Genomic DNA, 26,523 nt, shown 5'->3' with positions numbered 1-26,523 from the left:
TTAAACGGAAATACTAATATTTATACCGCGTTGAATAATCCTTGGGTGAGACAACCAACCCACGTCCTTTGGAAGCGCCTCTGTAGACGGTCTCGATGATATCAATCATTTCCTGCTTGTTGTCCATCGGCCAGTTGATCTTGTTGTTGTTGCCTGTGCCAAGATCGATCATGATGTGTTTGTTGCGGTAGAAAAACATGACTGTAGTGTCATCGTACAGTTCGTACATCTGCATTCATACCATCAGCTATATGGCAAAACACACACACACACACACACACACATACCTTGTTGAAATCAGGCACGAGCGTGTTATCGCACAAATACACAACTGCGAAATTAGCCACGCTCTCTGAGATATTGTACAGCGTCTCGTCCATCACCATGCAATTCGGATCTGAGTCCTTACCGAAGCGTATAACGACCACTCTGTCGTCTTCTGAGAGAATAGCCTGGTCGACGTGCCAGCCTGGATGAGAGCGGAGGTGGTGAGAGAATGTAGCGTGATTAGAGTGCACCCACCCGATGGCAAATGCGGCAGGAAATAGGACATGTCCTCGTTGGCTGCTGTCTAATTTTCTTGGGTGTGGGGAGGCAAGAAGGCGCACACACTCGCACCTCTACCACCACTTACTCAGGATGGCTCCACCACGCAACACCGCAGCAGCCAACAAGCGCATCAGGAAGCGTAAGCGCAGGACACAGTTGGAGGACAGCGACAGTAGCAGTGGCAGTAGTAGCAGCGATAGCAGTTCTTCTGGTGAGAGTGAAGGCGAAGAGCGAGGCGGAGAGAATGTGGCTGAGAAGCCAGCCAATCAGCCAAAATCTAAATCTGCCAGCTCTGATCAAGATAGCAGCGATTCAAGCGATTCAAGCGAATCGAGCAGCTCGAGCAGCTCTAGTAGCAGTGCACCGTCAATCAGAGTCAAAGGAAAAAAAAAGACTCAACACAGCATTACTCAACAGCAAAGACAGTCTCCTTCTCCTCCCCCAGAAACTGCAAACGACGCATTCATCCCCTCTTCCATCTTCAACGACACATCAGGTGCATCCAGTAAGCAGTTACCTGTAGCCGATATCTACACCCCCGAAAACCCCCTCAGAGCCGCTTTTAAATCTCAGTGGATGGCTAGCATAGCGGATAATTTCTCTGGCGATTTGGAGAAACTGAGCGCAGAACCACACATGAATGGCGATAAACTTAGGTTGCTCATCGCGGCTCTCAGCACAAACAGCACTGCTATACGCGATGACGAGGCCGAGCTTGTTTTGTCGAGCCATTCTCCTCATTCTCAAAACAATAGAGACTCACAAGAGGACACTCAAGATACAAAAATGGAAGAGTAACTTATAATAATAATGCATTGTTCTTACTTTATTAAACTCTACAGCTGTTTATCACACCTCCATCTCGTTGCCTTGTTCCAACACGCTGCTCCTACTACTGATCCACGCCATAATATCACTCAAATGCCTTTCAACCAACACCCAGCTACTAGACTCCTCGCTGATCAACACCTTCCCAAAACTCTTAAACTGTTTACCGTTCTCCACGTGGTCATGATTCGACGGTATGAGAACGAGTGTCTTGAATTCGTACCATTCCCTCATTATCTTCAATATCCGAGGTACGTCTAGCATACCAGGAATGTATATGTTGGACATAACCCGGTTTTGTATACTCGAGCTGCGGCTTTCGAAGAATCTCGTCAACGCAGGACAAGCACTGCCGAACCCAACAAACACCACTTTCATTTCGGGTTTGGCGAGATCAACAAAGCTATCCCACAGCCATATCAGCAAATCTTTAACTGGATCTACTTGACTTCGGAATAATCTCGTTTGACGGGCTTGGTTGGCGAAATTGTGGAAGATATTTACATCAATCACCCCCCATCCTTTCTCCTTGGCCAGTTGCAGTATCTTGTCAGTTGTATCTACCAGGAACGACTTATCGAGGTTGATCTCGCCGCTATTCTTACTCTCAAAGAGTAGATTGCCAAAGTCGTGAACATTGATTAGGAGTGTGTCTATGTTGTAGAGATCGCTGGTGGCCATAACTTGATTTTTGAATCTGTCTCTTATATACTCGTCCGTAACATCTAAGCTGAACATGCTGTACTTTTCGTAAAGCAGCTGCTGACGATATTTCGACAACAATTCGTACATAGAAATGACGCTTTCCGTAGAAGCTTTAGTAGCGTTGTTGGATATTGAACGTGGTGATATAGACCTCCAATACTTTGATTGAACCATGCAGACGTCATGGAGAGTTTCCATAGCCGTTTCTTTTGCCACTGTGTTGAAAAGTGGCTGCGGAGGTATTTCTCCCAACAATGTTTGCGTGGTGGATGTTGCAGACGTTGCAATAGAGTCGAGGTTATATCCTCCCTGTCTGAGTGTGAGATGAGTTTGCAGAACGTAAAAGCAGCCAACCTCAAGTGCGACAATCATCTTTCCACCCGCAAGACTACTCAGCTGGTGCGTCATTTGCGCATATCCTGTAGGTGTTATCAGGTTTTCACCCAGTGGGTCGTTGATGGCTGCGTCGTATCCCGCAGATACTTTGAATCAAGTCAGCACACATCTCAAACCAGCAGCGCACCTTACCTATCACCAAATCTGGCGCGAATTCCTGCGATATCGGCATGACGACTTGATTGAAGGCTTGAAGATACTCTGAGTCGCCCATACCCGCATGAGGCCAAGGTATGTTGACAGAACTTTGTGGCTGTCAGACTAGTGAGGTTGGTGTCATTAAACTCACTATCCCTCGCCGGCACCACTACCGGTCATGCTCATACCGCCAAAATCACTGCCAGGATAGAACGTGCCGTTCTCGTAGCGATGCAGGGAAACGTAAAGCACACTTGGATCATCGTAAAAGGCCCTCTGTGTACCGTTGCCTGTACAGGGGTGAGTGCGCTATCTAATGATTATGCAACACGCACCATGATGTACATCCCTTTAATAAGCTGAGAGTCAGTATGGAGTGCTTCTTCAGGCGCCCACTCACCAATCAAGAATCAAGACCTTTTTGATAGAGTTGGGGTAGTTCTTCTGCGCCCAGCGCGCCGCTATGCTTGCATTGTTGAAGAAAGAGAAGCCCATCATCTGCTCGGGCTCGGCGTGGTGGCCAGGAGGTCTGATGATGGCAAAGCCGTTGCGGATACGCTCGTCGCATACAGCCTTTGTGAGCTCTAACAGACTACCAGCCGAGAGAAGAGCAGCGTAGGAAGTCATTGGATTAACGTATACAGACATACGCTCATGCAGCGACGCCATAGCTCTAAGCTCAATCTCCGGGATGTATGCGAGTAAATTAACTCTATCCCAGTATTCGGGTGAGTGGACCAACGTCACTTCAGCTCTAGTAACTTTACGAGAGCCAATCCTGAGCATTCTCGAAATACATTTGGCATTGGAGAGGGACTGATGTATCCGCGTAATCCTCGCTGGCTGCTCTGGGTGATCGTCTTCGTCAAACGGCGCATGCCTCGTCATTTCAAAGTCGTAGACGTATCCAGATCTAATCAAACCAGAGAAAGGCATGCGTATAAGCTGCGAGGCGGTGCTGTCTCCGGCGCTATCTCCAGAGTCATCTTCAGCTGGGGGGTGGTGGAAGTACTTGCGCACTGTCGTTGTGACAGTCTCATAGACGGGCGTATCTGGAGAAGCGTGTACAGCTTAAATTACCAGCTTAATAAAATAATTTTAATAATTCACAGCGCACTATTACTCACACTGATCGCCAAATACGGTCATCTCTTAACGATCAACGTCAACGAGGTGATGGACATGGACGAATTCAAACCAACGATGCTCAAAGATGATGAAGAAATATTTGAGGGCGAATTCGAAGATGACGACGACGATGACGAGCTTTCGTCGCAGATGTCCATTCCCGACGACAATATCGATTATAGCCTCGTTTACGCATTGCATACTTTCCTGGCAACCGTCGAAGGACAGGCTAGCGTTGTCAGGGGTGATAGCCTGGTCTTATTGGATGATAGCAATGCATATTGGTGGCTGATACGCGTCCTCAAAACACAGGAATTGGGCTACATTCCTGCCGAGAATATTGAGACACCCGACGAGCGTTTGGCCCGGCTAAACAAGCACAGGAATATTGACGTACGTTGGCCGCTTTTTGCTTCCGTATCTTTACTTATCTGTATTAGATAACCTCGGCAAATCACTCTGACCTATCACATCATCCTCCACCTTCAGACGCTCACCAGGCGCTTAAGAAACTCGATAGTAGGGAATCTAAGGAATCCAGGGATCCCAAAGAACCTAGAAATGTCGCCTTCACTGCGCCGACTTATCGACAAGTCGTTTTATACCCAGAAGAGATTGCTCAGGCAGAGGAAGACGCCGCACAGATAGCCTTAGAAGAGCAGGAGAGCTACGATGAAGACAGCGAATCTGGCTCAGAAGTCAGCTCCCAAGACGCTTCTCTCTCCAGTCAATCTCATTCGGAATCCTCGCATGGCCATCTCGTCAACGAGCAGCAATATGACAATGATAGCGTGAGCGATGCTCTTGCTCCTGCCGCTGCTCCACTCGTTGCTCCTGCTCCCGCTAAGATAAACAGCAGTAATCCTCCACTAGAATCTTCCGCCAAACACATTTACGACTCCTCAACTGATACCCACTCCTCAGATAACCTTGTAAAGTATATGCCCGAAGTTAATAAAAACGCGGAGGAGGTTGTTGCACCTGAGACACACACTAATGATGAGGTGCGACGCGCCAACGAAATTGAGGACACTAACGAAAATGTCATGGCTAAGGAGGCAGCTATAGACGCCAGTTCTCAAGCCACACCACCTGCACAAGTACTTCACAGACCTCTACAAGCTGATATCCGCCCTCTCTCTATCAATTCAAACGCTTCCTCCAACTACAGCAACAATAGCAAAAAGATACTTACTAATGGCGTTCAAAGACCTCAACTCATTCGATCTCAGCCATCTGACTCTTCTAACACACACGCCACCCACCAGGACGATCCTGAGGATGATGATAAGAACACCACTTACTTGACGACTAACACTTCACCTCTCCTAGATCCTGCAACTTCTCCAACTAGAAAAGTGACAATTACCCCCGACGTAGCACAAAGTCCTGATCCTCATATGTTAATGAAGGGTGTGTCTTCACCAACGCAGCAAATAGCGCAAAATCAAAATAGCAAGGCTTCATTTGATGAGCTTATGACGATGGACAGCCAATCATCTGAAACAAGCTCACAGAAAACGTCCATCTGGAGAAGCTCTCCGCTTATGTCTGACCGCGGCAAAGATAAGAAGCAAGCCAAAGAAGAGAAGAAGAAAGCCAAGAAGCTGCAGAAGGAGAACTCTTCACACAGCCTAAGTGAGATGACATCCAACGAATCGATCAAAAAGAAAAAGAGTGGCGTCTTCGGTAATCTTTTCAGAAAGAAGGAGAGGAAACCATCAGGTGACTCGTTCGGCGACGGCGTCGACAGTATCAAATCCTCAGATAGCTTTACTGGTAGTGATAATCATACTGAATCTATCCGAAAGTCTTCCAGTCAAGACATGGAAGGCAGAACTAGCTTGGATTCTAGAAACATTTCTCCTCAACTTGGAGTCAGACAATCGCCGAGCACATTCACACCACTTGCTCCTATCAACCACCCATCACCTAATCTTCGCCCGAGAAATGATTCACTTGCAAACTCCTCCTCACTCACCGAGATTAAACGTGGGTACTGTCGATTATCTATAGCACACAACTAACGCGCATGCTAGCATCAGGATCTAACAACTCACTTAACGTATCTCCAAAAGCGAGCAAAGGTCTCGAAACAAGTCCAGCGCTTTCACAGCAATCATGGGCCAGTCCGAATAGTAGCTTGAATGCTAGACCAGGCTCATTGCTCGGCGTACCGACACTGAATGTTATGAGAATGTTCGCAGCACCATCACTTAAATCTGAAGCTACATTTAAGACTGTACTCGTTAATGGCTCAACCTCAGCTACTGATCTTATCAAGCAAGCAATGCAAAGATTTAGATTAGCTACGAATGTGGAAGAAAGTGATTTCTTCTTGACTATAAAAGAGCAAGAGAGCGGGAAAGAGACAGTAATGGAGCCAAACCAGAAGCCACTAGCGTTGTTTAATATAACCAACCAACTTATTGTTAGCAGACAACTAAACGCCCCAAGCAATGATCTGCCAAAGGTTAAACGAAGCTCGGTTGGAAGTATTAGCAGTATCAATAGCAACCTGTCTACATTACCTGCAATCTCCAGTTTAGGTGACTACAGCGATGACAGTGCAGTGAAGATGTATATTCACTGCCGCAAAACTTCCTCTGTTGACCTCCATGAGACTATTGTTGACAATGAGGCTGAAGATGTATACGCCGGCTACATGAACGATCCAAGTGTTTCATCGCCTGTTTTTGATGACCTCGAACCAACTAGTCATATTAATCAGGAGCTCAATGCAAAAAACAATGCCTCACTCTCTGCCAAAAAGAAGAGAGAAAGTCAATTACTAATGTACTTACATCTTGACAGCAACAAGGTGAATCTTTGTGTTGTGGTGAGCGGTAAAGATGCACCTGAGGGAGTGGTTTTGGACAAGAATATGAAAAGCGGTGGTGGTCTGTATGAACATAGGTTGACTATACCAACCAACTCGACCGTCGCTGAGGTCATTGAGCAGTCGCTTAATGGATTTGGCATCTTGGAAGGTGTGGTGGATGGCGGTGACGATGTAGAATCACACTTGGATGGCAAAAAGAGTGCAGTCAGGTATCGTCTCGCTGTTAAGCCTCGTAATAAGAAAAGTATCGATGCTAGTGAGTAGTATAATTGCTCCCCGGATGACAAATCTAATCTTTGAAATAGACTTCAGCCTTAATCCTAATAGCAGAGTGATTGATGCGAATCGGGAGATTATACAGATCTTCTCAGGTGACGATTTCAACAAAGACGCTCAGCGACTTGGCTATCGAGGATACCCAGATCAAGAATTACAGTTCGTGTTAATCAGAGCTGACAAACTGAGTCACCAAAGTGAAGGGGTTAATATAGTTAAGGCGGCGGTGGATGACATCACTGATGCGCCATCGCTTGCTGAAATAATAGCTAGACAAAGATCCGAAAAACAGCGGAGTAAGGGTGTCATCAGTCCTGTATCAATAGATCGAGATGATTCTAAATCATCATCTGATGATCAGGCTACTCAAATCACTTCCCCTGTTGCATCGTCTTCCTCTTATTCACAATCGACACCTCAACAAACTGTTGAAACGCCGGTACAGTCATCGGGTTTGCTGGATGATCACAATTTCACTGAGCAGAGTGTAACTGAGCATGGTGTAACCGAGCAAGATGCCACTGAGCAAGACGCAACTCCAAGCAAGCGATCGTCTTACAGCAAGTCTGAGCAAGTGGAAGAGCTTGTAGAGGAACAGGAGAAGCCTAGAGGCTTGGGGTTAAGAGATAGTGATAGTATGGAAAACTACCACATTGGAGACTACTCAAACTCGTCAAACACCACAGTCGCGAATAGTGTAGCTGATAGATCAAGCCAAACATCATCAGTTATGACAAGCTCAACGAACGACCGCGTAACATCGGGTGAAGGGTTTGATGATATCGTTGAGCGCTTATGGCAGAGAGAGACAAAATACGACGACAATTCAACTCAAGACGGCGCTAAACAACCTCACAAAGATTTAATGAGAAGTCAGAGCTCATTTAGTCTCCAAACTGCACACACGGACTTGTCTTCGAGTATGTCAACTATAACCGGACAGGAGTTCACCGATGCCAGATCAACGCCACTATCTAGGCGCAGCGGGTCAAGTAACAGTGGTAGTGAAGATGACGAGAAAGCGATTAGAGAGATACAGTCCGCGCCTGTTAATGTTGAGGGAGAAGGTTGCACCGATAAAAGACAAAGCGGGGGAAGCAGGAACAGTAGAAATGTAGATGAGGAAAGTGTCAAGAGCTTCGATGACAGTACTAAGGAAAGTACTCAAGAAGCGGTCTCGCAGCTGCAGTTGCAAACTTACAGACAGTCAGGCTCGACTGCTTCATCAATCAGTGAGTCAGGCAGGCGATCAAATACCCCATCAACGACAGCGACAACAAATCCAACACCACCGTCTGTGCTGTTCCAGGCGGCACATCCAAACATTAATGGAACAGCATCTACTGACGAGAGTCATGAGAATTCATATGACAATACGAGGAATGCAGACTTAGATAGCTCTGCCAGCTCGCGATCATCTGTCTCGACGCCAAATCATGCGACGCACCAAGTCCATAATGCGACAAAAAATGATAGAAAGACTAGAATAGGAAATGCAATGCAAGATCTTAACATCGGACACTTTTTGACACTTTCACAACATGCAAGACGACAGCAGCCTTCAGCGCCGAGCGGCCAAGGCAGGGAGAGTGACTATATCAACGATACATGGTTTGCGAGATCGAATAACGATTCGGTTTATGATAGTGTTCGGAGTGATTTAGATGGCATTGAAGGGGTAGGTTTAGCCCTCGTCATCTGCCTTTGCTTACATGAAAATTTGCAGGAACTAGACAGACTATTACAGCAAACACTAGCATTATGAGGGAAATGAAGCTTATTAATGATTTTTTTTCTAATTCCTGGTTACTTTGTAAAATGTATTTGATTTAATAAAACTATGCACCCTAAATGTACTTGAGAACTGCTGTAGGCTATTCGCAGTGCCAGTGAAATCCGAGTGAAGCGTGCAATTAAAACCGTATCTTGGATTTTCATTATTTTTTTCACGTTAGATCATACTTGCTTAGTAAGATCATGTCCCTGAGAGCGCGAGCAGGAATCATAGCATTCAGCAGTCTGAGCTTTGGGCTGATATGGTATGGTGATCACAAGCTCACTGAACTAGGAATAAGCGAATGGATGGCGGCGCAAAACATATCAAAGTCCATGTTTCTGACGATTTTTGCGGGTGTTTGGGGATCAATGCTTACGCACTTATCGATAATAGTTGACCAGGTATGCATGACTGCAGGTGGGTGCTTACAGTGCATAACCGAGAGCTGGCTAACCGGCGATCACAGCGACTAAGCGGATCGCGAGAACATTAACAGTAGTCGTACTTCCAGCGAATATCACCATCACAATGATATACTGGCCATTGTACCTTTTCTTCAGGCATTTGATCGCCCAGAGCTCAGATTTCAAGATGCCGCTTGTGACTGATATGATGGTGCACTTGCTACCGGGCGCAACATTGCTAATTTACACTCTCTTCTTCGAGGATTCTAAGCGGGCAAAGATGTTTGGAAGAGACCTCTGCAAGTATGTCCTAACCGCCCTGGGCTATATCTTATGGATCGAGTATAAGGCGTATGAGAATCACGACAAGATCATGAGGTACCCTTATCCATTTCTGAATGTAACAGGGAGTGCTGGCAGGGTGTCTATATATGTGGCTGCTACAGCTGTTAGTTGGCTTGTACTGATATTAGTTACTCGAGGTAAATGAATCGATTACGTCTACCATCATGTTCTCGGCACTTAAAACAATCCCTAGAGTTAATTCGATCGGCAGAATTGGATTAAGAAGCACTGCCACTTCATTTGCTGCCTTCAGAGGCATTACTAGTACGTCAGCGGCTGTCTTATCCCACTATTCTCAGATTTCGCAGCCAAACGCTTCACCAAGCAGCACGAGTATGTCACTTATGACACTGACAGCAATATTGGTACCGTTGGTATCACTTCCCACGCCCAAAACAGCCTCGGTGATGTTGTTTTCGTTGAATTGCCAACGGTGGGAAGCGTAGTGAAGCAGAGCGGTGAGTAGCCAGCTAAAACCACAATACTACTAATGACGCGTCGCTAAGAGCAAATCGGCGCTGTGGAGAGTGTCAAAGCTGCTTCTGATATCTACGCACCACTCGCCGGTGACGTAGAGGCTGTAAACGAGGAGCTCAACGAGCGCCCAAATCTCCTCAACAAATCACCAGAAGATGAAGGTGTGTGGATAAAATGCTCTACATTCATCACTAACCCCGTCCAGGCTGGCTCTGTAAGCTGAGAGTTACTGCACCAGAGCAACTTGAAGCACTTCTCAACGAGGATTCTTACAAGGCATTTACCGAGTCGTTGGAGGAATAGAACAAATGTACGCTTGTACGCTTGATTTAATATTGTTATCTCCTTGATTGCATCTATGAGCGCGGCGAAATATCTCAAGAGATTGGAGCGTGATAGGCCAGGCGCAGGCCAAGCAGCAGCACAGGCGGCATCTAATGAGAATTTCTGCCTTGTCGGCACGCCACTTCCCAGTCTCGAATCAAAGAAGGACAGAAACGATTATGAGCCAGTGTGGCAGCAGGAAGTGCTCGACGAGCAGGGAAGGAGGCGTTTTCATGGTGCATTTACTGGTGGATACAGTGCTGGATACTTTAACACAGTTGGAAGCAAAGAGGGCTGGACACCGTCGACTTGGAAGAGCAGCAAAGATACCAACCAGAACAAGAGATCCAGGCCAGAAGACTTCATGGATGAAGAAGATCTCGAGGCTCTCAAGGAGGCAAGAGTGCTGCAAACTAGACCTGATTACGACCTCCTGGCGGGCGATGACGCCAACAAGCGCAGCAGAGTCGATGACGGTGCTAGCGATACTTTCGCGAATATATTTAGACCCGCAAAGCACGGTATTGGTACACTACTTATGCGTAAAATGGGCTGGAGGGATGGTCAGGGTGTCGGGCCTCGCGTAAGCGTCCTCCAAGCTAAATCTCAAGATGCTAATCTCAATGTACTCGTCGAACACGGCGAAAACCACACTTTTGCACCCAAAGATACTGCTCTTACCATACCACCCCGCCAGATAGCATCGCAGGGACTAGGATATGCGTACACAGTACACTCTCTGAGACCTAGCCAGCCAGACAACCGTGTCGGCGAGCTAAGAGGCGATATCTCTCATGGTTTTGGTCTGGGTATTGAAGATGCCGATGAGGACGACATGGATGTTTATGGCGGCCCCTCAGCGGGTATTGAGAAGAAAAATAAACTTAACCAACTAGCTTATGACGACAACCAACATCAGCATAGCAGCTTCGCTGCCAAACAGCAGCGCAGGCAGACTTCACCGCGCGATTCCGTCGGTGTGGGGTTTTTCAATGATGGAAAGCCCCTTTTAAAAGGATTCGCGTTGCAGAAAGGTCAGCAACAGGAGGAGACTTGGTGGGTTGGTTGTTTGGTTGTCTCAACACTCATGCTTACATACCAAACAGGTTCAGCCAGCCTGATGTACCTAAAGATTGGAAGCCGGATCCTTCAAGAGTGCTCAAGCTGGACATGACAGATAAGGATGCACAAAAGGTGAAACCTGCTGCTCGCGATGCACACGACGTGAGTTAGTTCTACTATCAAACTGTACACTAACAAAGCCGCAGCGTGCAAGGATACTGGGCGAGGAATTGCCAAAGAAATCTGTATTCGACTACATATCAGCAAAAGACAAACAACGGCTGGAAAAGGAGCAATCAGACTATGAAGATGAGGAGATTCGAATACCGCCGATAGACAAAGCTACCGCCAATAATGCACTGCGTGCAAGCATACCATTCCCAGAAGATGATGCTAAGAGGGGGAGATACACTGCATATCTACACTCTCAGTCAGATCCACAGAATTACCCGGCAGATATTGTAAACCTATCGTCAGACGGGCAGACGAAAACGCAATTCAACATTGAACTGGTTGAATTTCAGAAGGTAGCAAGTCTGTACAAACCAATGACAGCTGCTATGGCTGGACGGTTCACGACAGGATCCCGCAGCGTAGGAGCGTCTGAGACACCAGTAATAGAACCTGGTTTACGGCCTGGTGTTGCACCCAAGCCCAAAGAACCATCACCGCCGCCCAAATCGATAGAAGAAGTTCGAGCAGAGCGTGATGCAGAAAGGATGCAGAAAGAAACACCTCTTCAGAAGGCAGTACGGGAAGGTACTATGGGTATTAAGCATGGGACGCACACATTTGCACCGTGGAAGCCATCCAAATTGCTCTGTAGGAGATTTCAAGTGCCACCTCCGGCAATAACGCTCGAGAGTGACGATAAAGAGAGCGACGCAGGATTCCAATTTGGGAAAAGAACGGGTGAAGAAGTGCCCAAGAAACAAGATGCTTGGGCAGCTGCTGGACTGCAGGATACATTAATGCCCGCGCCGCCAAATTTAGAGGAATTGGAATCAAGACATGCCGCAGTGGCTGAGCAGGGTTTGCAATCAAAACAGGTCGGGCTAGGTGAAGACGAGAAAACAATGGAAGAGATAGCGAAGCAGACACGGCCGTCAATGGACGTGTTTAAGGCTATCTTCGACGATAGCGAGGACGAGAAGCCCAAAGGCAACGACATTCGCGAGAATCGAGCGGAGCCACAAAAGACGGCGCAAAAAAAGAAAAAGAAGGAGGCTAAGAAGCGCTCAAATGCGCTTAACAAGCTCACCTTTGATGATGACGAATGCGAAAATGTCGCAGAAAAAGCAAAGGCTAAGCGACAGACAGCCGCGGATTTTATGTAAATATAAAAATAAGAAAGTATTTATTATTTGTCTAATTTTTTAGCGGAAAATCGACGTTCGCGGCAGCATATTCGTTGAAGCAGCACCAAGACCAATTAATGTCAGAGAGGCGTTCAGACGCTTTTCAAAATATATTTGGTAGGCCGTCTGCCAGCCACCACCAGCAGGGATACCGTCCCAATCCCAGATATCTCCAGCAAGCGACTGTCCAGCAGCAGCAGCAACAACAACAACAACAACAACAACAACAACAACAACAACAGCAGCAACAGTACTATCAGCAGTACTACTACCCACAGTACGGATACGACTACAACCAGTACTACCGCTCGCAGTCGGCTATGGGCTTCAGACAGCCCCAGCAGCAGCCTCAGCAGCAGTACTACCCCACCAGTATATACGGTTACAGCGCGTCAGAAGAGCAGCTACCAACTTCTGCTTCGACCACGAGTCAATATTCCAGCAGCTCAGCATACGCAGTCCCGCCTTCTTCGAGTACCACCAATTATATGGGCCAGTACACGACGCGCGCACCAACGTCTACCTCTGACCCACTGCTTGAGGCAGATGAGGATGCACAGGCCCAGCCTCCGCCCGCGTACACGCAAGCAACTTTTGACAGCTATATTCCGAGGGCGGTGACACCAGCTGCTGTTGCTACAACGCCTACACCAACCATGTATTCCAGGCCACCACCAACGTCGGCGAATCCGACAAACATACCTCATCAACAGCACTACCCCCGTAGCATAAGCGGAAGCACGATTAATACGGCTGTTCCAATCAGCACAACTCCAGCTCCGACAACCTCCATCGTTTCAGACACGACACGTGGTGACACTCTCCACACTCCAACTGAACCACATGCACAGCGTGCTAACTCGTTCCCTTCGTCCACGCTGGCTTCACCTGCCACAGCCATTGCAGTTGCTCCAGTTAAAAAGGCACGCAGCTCTGCAAGATCGAGCAAGAGCAAGAGAGAAGCCATCATTGCTCCTCGCACTGGTCCACTTACTGGTGGACTTAATAAGATTTACCCTGCACTTCTCTCACGCGTCGCAGAGGCTTTCAAATCCCAGCTGCCTCTTTCTGAAAAAGTAAAAGATGGTCTGACGTACACTGAGGCATTCGACGGCTCACAAGCTGTCGATTTACTTTGTCAGATTATTCGCACCACAGATCGCAACATAGCTCTCTTACTGGGTAGATGTCTGGATGCGCAAAAGTTCTTCCATGATGTTCAATGGGAGCATCGCTTGAGAGATAGCGATAAGGAAATATACCGCTTCAAGGAGAGAATACCATCGCCAATATTCGGAGACGGCGAAGATGCACCTGTTGATATTGACGATGATGATGATCTCGATGATAATGATAACCCAACCAGAAGCTCAAATAGTCTGGCTCCGTCTAAATTATCTATACCTTCACGCTCAGCATCGATGCCATCTCGCTTCAAGGATAAAGGAGCTTCTAGAAAAGAGCAATTGATTAATGCAAACAAACAACCACGGTCATCGGCACCTATTGATTTTAATTACAATCAAAACCAAATTGAGGATGGCGCTGTTAATAGTTCTTCAGAGAACAACACTTCAAGTGACGAGGTTCCAACAGGTGTATTTACGCTGTTGACTGCTTGTTACTCGCCTACATGTACAAAGGACCATCTTTGTTATAGTATCACGTGTCCACGTCGTATCGAACAGCAACACCGTATGGCTAACCGCGGCGGCAATTTCAAACAATCCGACGGATCACTTAGACGTACTAAGACCAAGAAAGTGGCCAAGAACGTCCTCACGAGAGAAAGCATTGGTGAGGAACCCCTCATAGAAGAAACAGTCACCGAAGGTCTTAATGAACTCAACGTTGGCGTCGGAGAGGAAGCCAGTGATAACGTTGTAAAGGCTGAGCTCGGGAGTAGTTCGAATATAGCCAGTGATAGAGTGAGTTGAGTTATTTCCTTATGAGTATCTGTTAAAACGTTCCAGGCTCCTGGTCAGCTTTGGGTAGAATCTGTACCAAAGGAGGTCATTGAGTCGTGTTCTAGTGAAGAAATCAAGAGACAAGAAGCTATCAACGAAGTCATCTACACTGAGCAAGACTTCGTTCGAGACTTGGAATACCTGCGCGACGTGAGTGGAGCGTGCAATCATTGGCTCTCTTGCTAATGAAGTTTTCAGTTCTGGATCGAGCCATTGAGCTCTAGTAACGTCATTCCAGAAAACAGACGTATGATTTTTTTACAGCAGGTATTCTGGAACGTGTTGGAGATTCATGCTTCAAATGTCAGGCTGCGCGATGCGTTGGTTATGAGACAACAGACAAGGACCATTGTCGACCGCATTGGTGATGTGCTTCTTCCATTTGCTCAGACCTTTGGCCCATTTGTCAACTACGGTGCACACCAGCTTTACGGAAAGTATGAGTTCGAGAAGGAAAAGTCATCCAACCCTGAGTTTGCGAAGTTTGTTTTAGAGGTCGAGCGTAAGAAGGAGTCTAGAAAGCTAGAGCTAAATGGATACCTTACAAAACCAACAACGAGACTGGCTAGATATCCACTCCTCCTCGATGTAGTCTTGAAGTATACACCGGATGATCACCCTGACAAGAAGGATATCCCAATCGTCGTTGAAAGCATACGTGCCTTTTTGAGAAGAGTCAATGTCGAGACTGGTAAGAGTGAGAACCGCTTTAACCTCGCACAATTGGAATCACAATTACAATACAAGCCTGGTCAGGAGCGTATAGACTTGCGTCTCAAGGAGGAGATTAGAGAGTTAGTTTTTAAGGGTGCTCTCAAGAAACGCGGTGGTGCACCACCGAGTGAAAGTGCAGAATTACAGATGTTCCTCTTCGATCACGCACTCTTGCTTGTCAAGCCAAAGGTCGTTCACAAACATGAAGTTTACAAGGTGCAGCGTAAACCAATTCCACTAGAGTTGTTAATTGTTTCTTCGACCGATGACCAGTATAACAGTCGCTTTGTCTCAAGCTCATCGGCAAATGTTTCATCAGGTCACAGCAAGCCTCGTACACTCCTCAAAAGCCAAAGCAATGCGAGAATGAATGATTTGATGTTCAATGACCGTGATAGTACCCTGTCACTCGAAACTACCAGCACAGAAACATTCAGCTCCACGGCACCACCAAAACCTGAATCTAGACTAGGATACTCGATAACTCTTCAACATCTTGGTCGCCGCGGATACACCATCACTCTTTGGGCTTCAACCTTCATCAATAGACGTAAATGGTTGGAACACATTCACAACAGGCAGAAGGTCTTGAGTGAGAACAAGGCTCCATTCGAACTTGAGGTTATAAGCGATGGATTCTTTGTTGGCACTGACAAAGCCAATTGTGCCGTCCCATACGCTCAGGGCAGGAGATTGGTTTATGGTACAGATAACGGCATCTATATGTCTGATAAACCAAATGAGCCTCCAAGAAAAGTCATCGGTATGCCATCAGTTACTCAGATAGAAGTGTTGGAGGAGGACGAGATTATTGTTCTCCTTGCAGAACGCTCCATTTGGACATTTGAGCTGAGTGTGCTGCATGAGAATGATCCAGAAGGTAGCTTGAAGATGGGCAGAAAGATATCGTCTCACACGTCCTTCTTCAAGAGTGGTAAATGTCTGGGTAGGACTCTTGTCTGTATTGTTAAGAGCTCGAGTCTTTCATCGACCATCAAGGTGCTAGAACCAATTGAGAAAGACCTGAGAAATAGCAAGAAAGCTCCTACTCTCAGAAAGCTGGTCGGTGGCGGCAAAGAAGTCTTGAGGGTGTTTAAGGTGAGTGTGATGTTTTGATAGGCTGTTTGCTTACAATATCCTTAGGAATTCTACATACCCACGGAATCCTCTTCCATTCACTTCTTGAGGTCTAAACTGTGTGTTGGATGTACGAAAGGATTTGAGATTGTCGATTTGGAGACGCTCGACACCCAGGGACTGCTCGATCCAGCAGACACCTCGCTCGACTTTATTGTGAAGAGGGAGGGTGTCAAGCCAATGGGTATATATAGGGTCGAGGGTGATTTCCTCCTTTGTTACGATGGTAAGTTTTTCAGTTTTCTTCTGGCATCAACTGACAGACTCACAGATCTCGCATTTTATGTCAACAAGAATGGTTGGAGGGTGCGCAAAGACTGGCTTATTCGCTGGGAAGGTCAACCACGTGGCTTCGCATTCTACTATCCGTACATTTTGGCGTTTGATCCAAACTTTATCGAAGTCAGGCACATCAGCAACGGAGAACTTGTGCAGGTAATCTCAGGACACGGCATCAGCTTGATGTATGCTGACTCCTCCAACTCGACACCACTATCTGTGCAATCGCAGTTAGAATTGGAGGCACAGGCTCAAGCGCAAACAGCTCAACAAGCCACCGTCGCAGCTATCCAAGCTGGTTACCCGCCGCAGCAAGCTACAGCATACGGTCAGCACTTTGCTGCCCAACAGCACTACGCTAGACAGCAGTATCAACAGTACGCACAGCATCAAGCTCAGCAACAGGGCTATTCGTCTGGCGCTCCTAACTACAGCCTGCCTTTCCACAACAGTGGTCACAACACAAAGCCCACGGCGACTGCAAAAAAGCAATCGGACTCAAATAAGCACACTGTTTACGCTGATGACGGCCATATCATTGCCCTCAAGGTCAAGCAAAGTTAACATTTAAATTCACGATATCATCTCTACACATGTAACATTCTATTAATCACGAGATATTATTAGCTGTGTGGGTTGTAAGCGCATTGCTGCGATGTTTGATGACTTAAAGGTGATTTTGTGATATGACAGGGTGCCTTGAATACATTTTTAGTGCAATTAATGGCTTAAACTTAACAAACCACTGAACTGAACTAAATCTGTTCAAGGCCCCCTGAGAATGACCAATACATTGAGAAGACGAATACAGAGTTGAGATATACTGACAATTTGACCAATTTACCAACACCATCGGTTTCAAGGCATCTTCAGTACTCTTAATAGATTCTCATATCAACCTTCTGCTCAAAATCCACAGAGTAGAAATTTTCGACTACCCTCCATCTCATCTCAGATGGCTAATTTAAGAGTTTTGATGATCTCCAAATAAAGAAGCTTGAAAAACAGCCGTGATTGAGTTACACAAGATGTCACCAGAATTATATCCCTGAGCCTCTAATCACGCTCTGTAGGCTGTTCGGAAATTGTAAAAGGTCCAAAATGCTCTACAAGAGGCATACCACATCTAAATAGACAATTACAGAGCGCCACACAAGGCTTTTCACAACAAATACACTCGCAAATTAATATCACAATTAATCGCTACAGAATAAAACCATTATTGCTCTTGTTTGCATTAATAACAGTGTCATGAAGAATACGTCATTGTGCATGCCATTCTCGATTTGGAGATGACGACGTGCTTCACTTTTGTGATATGGTGAGAATTAGGGGATAAGCCAGATAGATTAAATTTTGCATGTATTTATCTTGATTTTGTCCTTACTGTTGAGTTTTGTGAGTGATCGGCAGTCTCTGAGCTGTTGCTGTTATGCGACTATCAATTGTAATGCTGTAAAGTGAGATAAATGAGGATTTGTGAAGCATTTAGATTTCAGTGTGTTTATTTAGGTGTTGTTTTTTACACTTTTATACTTCAACCCGTCTTAACCAGTCTCAAAGCCGCTCGAGACTTTTTACTAACTCGATACAGATAGCTCAATGAATAGACGCGTATAGGAAAAACCATCCAAGCCTAGTGGCTAATTTGATGCTAGGTTAGGCTCTTACTAAACTCCCACATGCCATGATTCACCACGCATTCACAATGCCCAGAGGAAAACCAGAACGAAAATTTATAGTGCTACAAGCTTATAAGCGAGAGGTGATACAAGCAAGTCCAAGGCTATAGTGATTTTGTTGCTTCGCAGGTTGTCGAGTATACTCAGATATTAAGCAGATAATAAAAGCATCAGTAGATAGATATCGTGAAGGTTTTAGCACAACTATTTGCTTCTGAATGATATTCAGGCCGCTCAGGTTATAATCGTCTGGATTGTCTCGTTTTGGTGAAGTTTAGATAGACCAAGTGATGATAGCAAAGTACTAGGGTTAATGCTCATAGCGAAATGTAAACGGCCTTCTAGGTCTTTGTTGAAGGTCAGAGAGAGTTAAACAAGTGGATATAAAGCTTACTGAGAGTAGCGCAGAATATTTACAGGGAAGGGCTATACCCACCTTACTATAGCCCCCAAGACGGCGAACCGCAAGGAAAAGAGGAAGGGTGTGTAGGCTGCTTAAATACCGCAGCGACGGCCGATAATCACGTGACTGGCGCCTTGTGTTTGTTGTGTTTCGCCAACCCGGCTACCCTCGTTCCTAGTCACGCGGCTAACGAATCAAGAGCGGCTAGATGTGTCAAAAAGACTCTTAATTCCTTTGATTCACTGTAAAATCTATTGATGATGTTGAGCAAAGTCACACAGCCAAAAGAAGGCACGCAGGTGAGATTAAACTCGTGTGCCAATCGATTCAAATGTATAATTACTCAAAGTATATCCCACCTCTGCTGTTCTGTGTCCTACGCAAACATCCAATTAGCTCAAGTATTCAGCGTAGTTGACGCGTCTTTCATCAGTTGCGAATACGGCATAGGCTAGATGTATTAATAGTTTTCGTTGTTACACTAACCAATATTTTTTAATTGAAAAACTACTTGTCATTCTGCGACTGCCAAACAGCTCCTATTAACTCACTATCAAGATGGCACAAAGGAGGCAGCAGCATTCGCGGCTACTGGCTTTAGCAGAAGGCTATAACACCAAGTGTAAAGAAATTGCTGCAGTTTTATATAGTCAAACGCATCTCGTCTCTCAGTACCAACACTGCTGCTATCTCGCGATTCTATCTTACAAATCCAGCTTAGATTTACCTGGGCTAGCTCCACAGCAAGAGCTAAACTCCAGATTGGGACTGGGCCAAGCACTCTACGACTATACCACTGATATCTCCGACGCCGAGCACACAGCTGGCCGGGCGCTATCAAAAGCAAGCGAAGACGACAGCCTTGATGACTATCTCTTCAAAGCTTACGAACTTCATATACGTATATCCTCTGCAAAGAATCTCAGATTCGCTCAATTCCTCCTCAAACGTGCTATCAAAGATGCCGAGAGGAAGAAGCGCCAGGAGTGGTTCTATCAATTCAATTTATTGGCTATTAAGCTCACAAGCAATCCGACTAATTATTTCAAAGCGGTTATTGAAGCTGCTAAGAGGAATGACGATGCCGATCTGCATTTACTTGCTTTGGTGGAGCTGGCTCGCTCATTGGCTCACAGCGGGGATTGGAGAAGCTGTGCTGCAAATATAGAGGAACTGGAGAATGAGATTGGATATGTGCCACTGAAAGAAGAAGCGACTACTCGTACTCAATCCAACCCAGACGCAATGGATGAAGATATTAAAGAACCGTCTATCAGAAAGGAAAGTGGTGTTCGGTCATACATCCTCCTTGTGCTTCTTATGGTCAAAACCATTTTCACTGGTCGTAACACGGAGGCTACATTGGCCAAGAGTTGCTTGGAGGAAGTAAACGAGCTTGTCCATAATTGCGGTGGGCATGGAAGTCTTTTTGAAGTGAGAATTAGCTTAAATTGTGGACACTGTTGACTCACAAATCTCATTAGATGAAAGTGAACGGATGCGTCGACAAAGTGAAGTATCGAGCACCGAATCAAAGACAAATACTAGAATTCAGCTTTGTGTTGAATTGTATAACGCATAAAGATCCAGTTGGATCGATGCCGGTATCTTTAATTTGTGTCAGAGAGGGACTAGCTTTCATGAAAGATGACATTGGAGGTGGTATCCATCATCAAGCAGGGTCGGAAGTTGAGGTTAGCAAGTCGGACCGCTCGAACGTGGAGCTAGCAATCAGGTGCTCTGCAGCTCAAGTGCACATTATGAGAAGAGAGATGGAAGATGCTCGTGAACAGCTACTCGAAATGGTTAAGTTGGCGCGAGAGCACAAAGTGATGAAGCTGTGGGCTCCTTGGTTGCTAATGCTTGAAGGGTTCCTTTTACAAGCTAGTAACGAAGAAGAGGCAGCGAAGAATTACTATGAAGCAGTGGCAATATTGTGTGGGAAGAATGCGAACACATTTACTAGTTTATTTCATGTGAATAGCAGCAATGTAGAGGAACTACAGAATGACGAGATGGAGGTAACAGCCAGGATTTCAGCGATGACTTTAGAGGTTGGAATGAACAGATGCGATCATGAGGCTGTAAAAGCTGTGAACGAGCGCATGAGATATGTTCAATGCTCACCATCCATTCATGCTATCATGAAGATGGTTGAAGGGATCCTCAGTAAGGGTATAATAACGAGATCGAAACATCTTTTCACTCAGTCATTGACATTATCATCACAATCACATGACAATTACATACGTGCATTCCTGTTTGCACTGCTAAATGAAGTTTTCAGACACTCACATGAAGACCAGGCACTGCAAATGATTCAAACTGGGTACGCAATATCAAGGAAAATGGGTAAGGTTGAACAGGCTAATGGGAAGAATTTTGGTATGCCATTCCTGAACCTCATATACAGTCAGTCGTTAGAGAACTATTACAAGAGGTCAAATATGAAAGCGGAGTTGAGAAAGCAAGAGGTATACACTAAGTTTTATCACAAGTGCTGTGATAGTATTGCTGACACTGGGTATACCAAGAGTATCCAACTTACTGTATAATTTGCGCTAGCGGCACTTGAGCTTGATTCTGTAATGTCCAATCTGTTAATGCAATCGTGTTAAAAGAATGAAGTGAGTGCAAAGAAATAGAAACAAATTGCCTGAAGCTGCTAACAAAAAAAGATTGATCCTCGAAGATTTGGTTCAGAGGCAAAAGTTCATGTCGATGGGGCGAATCGAACGCCCAACCTTACGAATGCAACAACTTCAGTCGTACGCTCTCGCCAATTGAGCTACATCGACTTATACTGAAGTTTTGAAAAAGTAACAACAGTCTCTTATTATTAACGATTAAGTTTTATTACGCAGATTGCTGGGAGATTTCTCAATAAAGTTTTACAACGCTAGTCAAGAAATGCTTCCAGTTAATTGGACACCCACTTTGACTCCTCGTGCTCTAAGAAGTATTGATGGACGCAGTTTTAACATGTATCGTCTTAAACAATATATTTGATCCCTATTGACTTCACTCTCAAGCCGGTTCTCTTCGCTTTCCATAGACGCCTGCGCGAGCGACACACTGCTCTCTTGAGAGTAGATGCACGTATTTTACCAGGACCAGAGTCGAAAGATACAGAGAGAGTAATGGGTAGGATGACTTCTACACAGGCGGCCAGGATGCTCAACAAGCTTCCCCGTGGCACGCGAAGTGTGGCCACACAGATCCGCTCAGGCCACTTCCCTACTGCCAAGTCTTACCGATTCCGACTCAAACTGTCCGACTCACCACTTTGTAGCAAGCGCAATGAAGTAGACAGTATCACAGACAGGATTTTCAGATTTAGGAAGTTCGATTAAGCAAGATTATCGTTGAGGAGGAGGATATATGGATTGGGGTTAAGGTTCGAGATGAAATATATGCTTTCAAATGAAGAAGCTCTCAAAGCTCTCTACGAGTTCTTTAAAAGCCAGCTCAGCACCCACCCGCGCGCCTCCCGTAGCTCCACGTAGTTACCTCCCAATTTACGGCACACATGCCAAGAACCGCATCCCTTTGAGTCGTTACAATCGTCAGCTTTCAATGCACAAGTAGTATAGATAGGTTGAGATTATTAATCGTTGTAACACTTTTGACTATATATTATGATTTCTATCTATCTAAACAATATATTTAGATTCCATCAACATCAACATCAATGAGTTTATTTTTTTTTTTAAATAAACTCAGCTGCTCTGTCGAATGCTTAGTAGTTCAGGAAATTTGTAATTATTACAAAAGCTTTTTAGCCATTTGAGAGTCAAGTCATGATGATGGTGAGAATTTTTATAGCAAATGATAAGTGGAATTGAGGCAAGAGATTGCAGTGATACGATCGATAAAAACGATTTCAATATACAAAAAATATAATTGTACTAATCATTTACACTATGGTACAGAATTAAGTAGATTGGTTTTATACAACCTGCGCTTATGCAGCAGCAGCTATAGTGGAGTTCCTAATACGTACGCTTCTTCTAGCGTTAGAAGGTGTTGGCGTTGGTACTGGAATATTATCTTCCTCAGGCTCGGTTTCTGATCCATCACCCAGCTTGAGATCAAAGTTAAGTGAAAGGTCCTCGCTCTTGTTTTTCTTGAGAATGCTCACATCCACAATACCCTTCTGCGTTGATGATACTGATCGCTTGATCGTGGACGTAGTCGTTGTTTTCCTCTTTCTCGATCTGGGTGAAACGTCTGACTTGTTCGGGAGGGGTGGAAAGTGATTGGTTTCTTGTATTGGTTGGGTTATACGTGTGCTAAGTACTGGAGATGATGTTTGGTCTGCCAATTGTGCCGTCACTGTCGGTTGAGGAGACCCCATGTTGGAATTGACTGAGTTGATGCTTGACTTGTTAGCCGCGCCATCGTTATGAGGAGGTATTTCGTGTAACTTTGCTGTGTTCTTTGCATTGACGGTATTCTTCTTGGTAGATCTGTGTGCATGAGTGATTGTTGTCTGTATTTGCCAGTCTTGAGGTCTGGTTGACTTCCATTGCTCCGTTAGCTTGTTGACAAATTCATCCGAAGTGCCATGGACAAAATAATCAAAATCCTGCGACCATTCTTTGCCTGCTGCGGGAGTAGCATTAACAAAAACGACACTGCCTGTGGTTTTGCGTGAATTTCCGATCGCTTCTAGATTGTTTTGATGTATAGTTCTTGAAAAGCCTTTAACGAGCTGCTTAAGGCCGTGAACCTTGAGTGAAGTGCCCATGACGATGAGTACTTGATGAGAGTTAGATGAAGTAGAGTATTTAGAAAGGAAGCTCACAATCAGGCTTCTTTTTCACGTCAGAGGATTGAGCTTTGGCAATAGAATCGCCCGACCAATGGTTTTCATTGTAGAGAACGATGCCTGGGCGTAAACAGCCAACAGCTAGTGGTCTTTTTCCGAGGGCTTTCCTTTCAGTGGCTGTGAAGGAGTGAGAAGGGGGGTAATAAGGGAAATATGACGCACCTCTTTGAGCGCATAGAGGACACTTTGGAGATTGACCGCCTGCGAAGACTTGAAGGTATTCTGAGGACATATCACCAACAAAAGAACAACTAGCGCATCTAACTTGGTTTAAAGAGCCGTGTAAGTTGATGAGGTTGTTAAGACCAACGCGTTGCTCCAAACCGTCTACATTTTGAGTGTACGAGTGCAGTAATCTACCCTTTGTCTCCAAATTTTTAAAGAACTTGTGAGTTGGGGAGGGAAGTGCTCTATCGGAGGCTAATTTTAGTTGAGCAATGAACGAGTAGAAGAAGGAGGTTGTCGATGCGTCTCTGAAAAGTTGAGCGTCGAATAAATCCTGACCTTTAGATAGATTCCCTGAGAATTTGTCCTTTACGAGGTCGTATAAGCCTTCTTTTGATCTAAAATCCGGAATACCAGAGCTACAGGATATGCCTGCACCAGATACGACGATTATTCGCCTAGATTTAATAATTTTAGAATTTAGGCTATCTAAAGCTTTTCTATGCTCGATTCCATCATCAGATAGACTTATAGTCTGCATGTTTGTTGTGTGGGTGGTTGATGGATGTTCTAAGTGTAGACGCGATTTCACGCGAATTAACGGAAATATACAACGCGTTAAATAAATTTAAAATTAGTAACAATCAATAAATAATATATTAAGTTTGAATTCTTGGTGATGTAATGTTGCTGGTGTGATTGCTGCTGCTACTGCTACTGCTACTGTTACTCACTTGCGTTTTAATAAGTAGCCTTAAGCTAATAAATAAATCTCATGACCACCGGGTAATGCCGGATTGACATTAACAGCTCATCCGAACGGCTAATGACATTCCCACTCTAATGCGTTCAACACTCACTCAAATGACAAAGAAATTATACGCGCAACAATCTAAATTACCTAGATTACCCGTTCCAGCTTTAGAGGAGACTTTAGAAAAGTATTTGGAATCTGCAGAGCCATTCCTCAATGCAGATGAGTTGAAGAGGTCAAAGCAGCTTGTTGACAACTTCAAATCGGGCCAAGGGGTTACACTTCAACAGAGATTGCTTGACAGATCTACAAAGAAGGAGAATTGGCTGATTGATTGGTGGAATTCTCAAGGTTACTTGGAACCACGTGATCCAGTTACTCCATACTCTAATTACTACTTTTATCATCGTCATTTGATTGGTAACAATCAATCAACTGTTGCTGCTTCACTTATCAAAGCTACTCTTGCTTTTAAACATCTCGTTGATTCAGAACAGCTTGAACCTGAGAATATCAAAGGTACACCTTTATGTACTGAAACTTATCAATTCTTATTCAATAGCTCACGCGTTCCACTCAAGAATTCTGATAAAGTTGTCAAATTCGACCAATCTAATCAACACGTCGTTGTCTTATCAAATAACAGATTCTTCAAGTTGGACGTTAATAACTCTGATAATTTAGAATCACAACTTGATCACATTATAAAAATCTCATACGATAGAACTGGTGATGCTGTTGGTGCTCTCACCACCGAAAACAGAGACACTTGGTCAGATGCACGTCAACACATTCAATCCCTCTCAAATTCAAATTCAAACTCACTCAAACAAATCGATTCTGCTGCTTTAATTGTTGCTCTCGATAGTTCTTCTCCTATAAGCCGTGATAAGGCTAGCTGGGGTGCTTGGGTTGGTGACGGCCGTAATAGATGGTTTGATAAGCATCAAAGTGAGTTTTCAGAATTGTTTTTACCCGCGTTATAACACTCTCACTAGTAATCGTTTACAAGAACGGTAAATCAGCATTCAACGCTGAACATTCCACTATGGACGGTATGATCACTCTTCGTCTTAATGAGTTTATTATGGGCACTTTAGCTAGCAAGAAGATTACGCTTGGTGAGAAGAGTTCTGTTAAGCAGTCCGATGTTGAGGAATTGCCATTTGAACTTGATTCAAAGGCACTTGATTACATCACCAACGCAGAGAAGCATCACGACGCTATAATGGGTGCTCACACTATGGATGTAAGAGGCCATTTATTACATAAACCCCTCTAATCCGCTCATTATAGGTAATTCAATACGATGGCTACGGTGCTAATCTCATCAAATCAAACAAGATATCTCCAGATGCTTGGGTACAAATGATCAAACAACTCGCATTCTGGAAGCTACGTGGACGTGCACCTGGGGTTTACGAGAGTTGCCAGACCCGCAAGTTCCTGTATGGACGCACTGAAGTTATTCGTCCAACTTCGAATGAAAGTACAAAATTTGTGCATCTAATGAGAGATGTTAATGCGAGTGTGAGCTGGAGTGTTTTACGATTAATTAAGCTCACTAGATGTAATCAGGATGCCGATCGCATTAGCGCACTCCACGCAGCAGCAAAACGTCACCTGAAATATGCAGGATGGGCAGCCAATGGAGTAGCAGTAGATAGACATATCTACGGTCTCAAAAATTGCATTGAGCAAGGTGAAGATATTCACCCCGCATTGAAAGATGCAGCATTGGCGAGATCGAGCAAGTGGGAATTGAGTACATCACAACTCAGCTCACCACTATTCGATGGCTGGGGATTCAGTGAAGTTACTCCGGATGGATTTGGTTTGGGTTACGCCATTCAGGACAAGTCGATAAGGTGGACCATCACGTGCACTAACGGAGAAGGCAAGGAGCTTGGCCACTGCCTTACAGAGTCTGCCAATGAAATGAGAGATTTAATGGAGAAAGCTTAAAATTTTGTAAAGTCAAC

The 26,523-nt window shown here is 45.0% G+C and overlaps 9 protein-coding genes and 1 non-coding gene across 10 annotated transcripts; 6 read left to right on the top strand and 4 right to left on the bottom strand.

Moving 5' to 3' along the window:
• Positions 1 to 13: 13 nt before the first annotated feature.
• Positions 14 to 553, bottom strand: J056_000149 (Thioredoxin-like protein 4A; the record flags this gene model as incomplete). The annotated part of the gene is made up of 3 exons (XM_009267547.1): positions 14 to 229; positions 288 to 469; positions 523 to 553. 3 exons carry the CDS (start codon positions 551 to 553, stop codon positions 14 to 16), a joined length of 429 nt encoding a protein of 142 aa, XP_009265822.1.
• An 86-nt stretch (positions 554 to 639) lies between these two features.
• Positions 640 to 1,347, top strand: J056_000148 (uncharacterized protein; the record flags this gene model as incomplete). The annotated part of the gene is made up of 1 exon (XM_009267546.1): positions 640 to 1,347. One exon carries the CDS (start codon positions 640 to 642, stop codon positions 1,345 to 1,347), a length of 708 nt encoding a protein of 235 aa, XP_009265821.1.
• Positions 1,348 to 1,398: 51 nt separating this feature from the next.
• J056_000147 (Histone deacetylase clr3) lies at positions 1,399 to 3,765 on the bottom strand (the record flags this gene model as incomplete). The annotated part of the gene is made up of 7 exons (XM_009267545.1): positions 1,399 to 2,391; positions 2,437 to 2,564; positions 2,611 to 2,723; positions 2,768 to 2,906; positions 2,952 to 2,965; positions 3,017 to 3,668; positions 3,744 to 3,765. The coding sequence occupies 7 exons, from the start codon at positions 3,763 to 3,765 to the stop codon at positions 1,399 to 1,401; spliced, it is 2,061 nt and encodes a 686-aa protein (XP_009265820.1).
• Positions 3,766 to 3,792: 27 nt separating this feature from the next.
• Positions 3,793 to 8,627, top strand: J056_000146 (Tip elongation aberrant protein Tea4; the record flags this gene model as incomplete). Its single annotated transcript, XM_009267544.1, has 5 exons — positions 3,793 to 4,137; positions 4,185 to 5,736; positions 5,784 to 6,842; positions 6,892 to 8,540; positions 8,589 to 8,627. 5 exons carry the CDS (start codon positions 3,793 to 3,795, stop codon positions 8,625 to 8,627), a joined length of 4,644 nt encoding a protein of 1,547 aa, XP_009265819.1.
• Positions 8,628 to 8,839: 212 nt separating this feature from the next.
• J056_000145 (uncharacterized protein) lies at positions 8,840 to 10,168 on the top strand (the record flags this gene model as incomplete). The annotated part of the gene is made up of 6 exons (XM_009267543.1): positions 8,840 to 9,056; positions 9,106 to 9,464; positions 9,517 to 9,652; positions 9,697 to 9,846; positions 9,895 to 10,026; positions 10,071 to 10,168. 6 exons carry the CDS (start codon positions 8,840 to 8,842, stop codon positions 10,166 to 10,168), a joined length of 1,092 nt encoding a protein of 363 aa, XP_009265818.1.
• A 55-nt stretch (positions 10,169 to 10,223) lies between these two features.
• Positions 10,224 to 17,270, top strand: J056_000144 (Rho1 guanine nucleotide exchange factor 1; the record flags this gene model as incomplete). Its single annotated transcript, XM_009267542.1, has 8 exons — positions 10,224 to 11,245; positions 11,296 to 11,413; positions 11,458 to 12,584; positions 12,632 to 14,537; positions 14,583 to 14,726; positions 14,775 to 16,388; positions 16,434 to 16,653; positions 16,699 to 17,270. 8 exons carry the CDS (start codon positions 10,224 to 10,226, stop codon positions 17,268 to 17,270), a joined length of 6,723 nt encoding a protein of 2,240 aa, XP_009265817.1.
• Positions 17,271 to 19,349: 2,079 nt separating this feature from the next.
• Positions 19,350 to 22,144, top strand: J056_000142 (uncharacterized protein; the record flags this gene model as incomplete). The annotated part of the gene is made up of 3 exons (XM_009267540.1): positions 19,350 to 20,225; positions 20,276 to 21,265; positions 21,824 to 22,144. The coding sequence occupies 3 exons, from the start codon at positions 19,350 to 19,352 to the stop codon at positions 22,142 to 22,144; spliced, it is 2,187 nt and encodes a 728-aa protein (XP_009265815.1).
• J056_004869 lies at positions 21,508 to 21,589 on the bottom strand. The gene has a single exon. It is a non-coding gene; the product is annotated as a tRNA-Phe (tRNA).
• Positions 22,145 to 22,755: 611 nt separating the features above from the next.
• J056_000141 (NAD-dependent histone deacetylase HST3) lies at positions 22,756 to 24,328 on the bottom strand (the record flags this gene model as incomplete). Its single annotated transcript, XM_009267539.1, has 3 exons — positions 22,756 to 23,552; positions 23,599 to 23,739; positions 23,785 to 24,328. The coding sequence occupies 3 exons, from the start codon at positions 24,326 to 24,328 to the stop codon at positions 22,756 to 22,758; spliced, it is 1,482 nt and encodes a 493-aa protein (XP_009265814.1).
• Positions 24,329 to 24,651: 323 nt separating this feature from the next.
• On the top strand, positions 24,652 to 26,506 carry J056_000140 (uncharacterized protein; the record flags this gene model as incomplete). The annotated part of the gene is made up of 4 exons (XM_009267538.1): positions 24,652 to 25,492; positions 25,540 to 25,790; positions 25,838 to 26,071; positions 26,120 to 26,506. The coding sequence occupies 4 exons, from the start codon at positions 24,652 to 24,654 to the stop codon at positions 26,504 to 26,506; spliced, it is 1,713 nt and encodes a 570-aa protein (XP_009265813.1).
• Positions 26,507 to 26,523: the final 17 nt, after the last annotated feature.

The sequence above is a fragment of the Wallemia ichthyophaga genome, assembly GCF_000400465.1.
Source record: "Wallemia ichthyophaga EXF-994 unplaced genomic scaffold scaffold1, whole genome shotgun sequence".
Taxonomy (NCBI): Eukaryota; Fungi; Basidiomycota; class Wallemiomycetes; order Wallemiales; family Wallemiaceae; genus Wallemia; species Wallemia ichthyophaga.
Note: the sequence above shows the minus strand (reverse complement) of the source record. Positions and strands in the feature narration are given on the sequence as shown.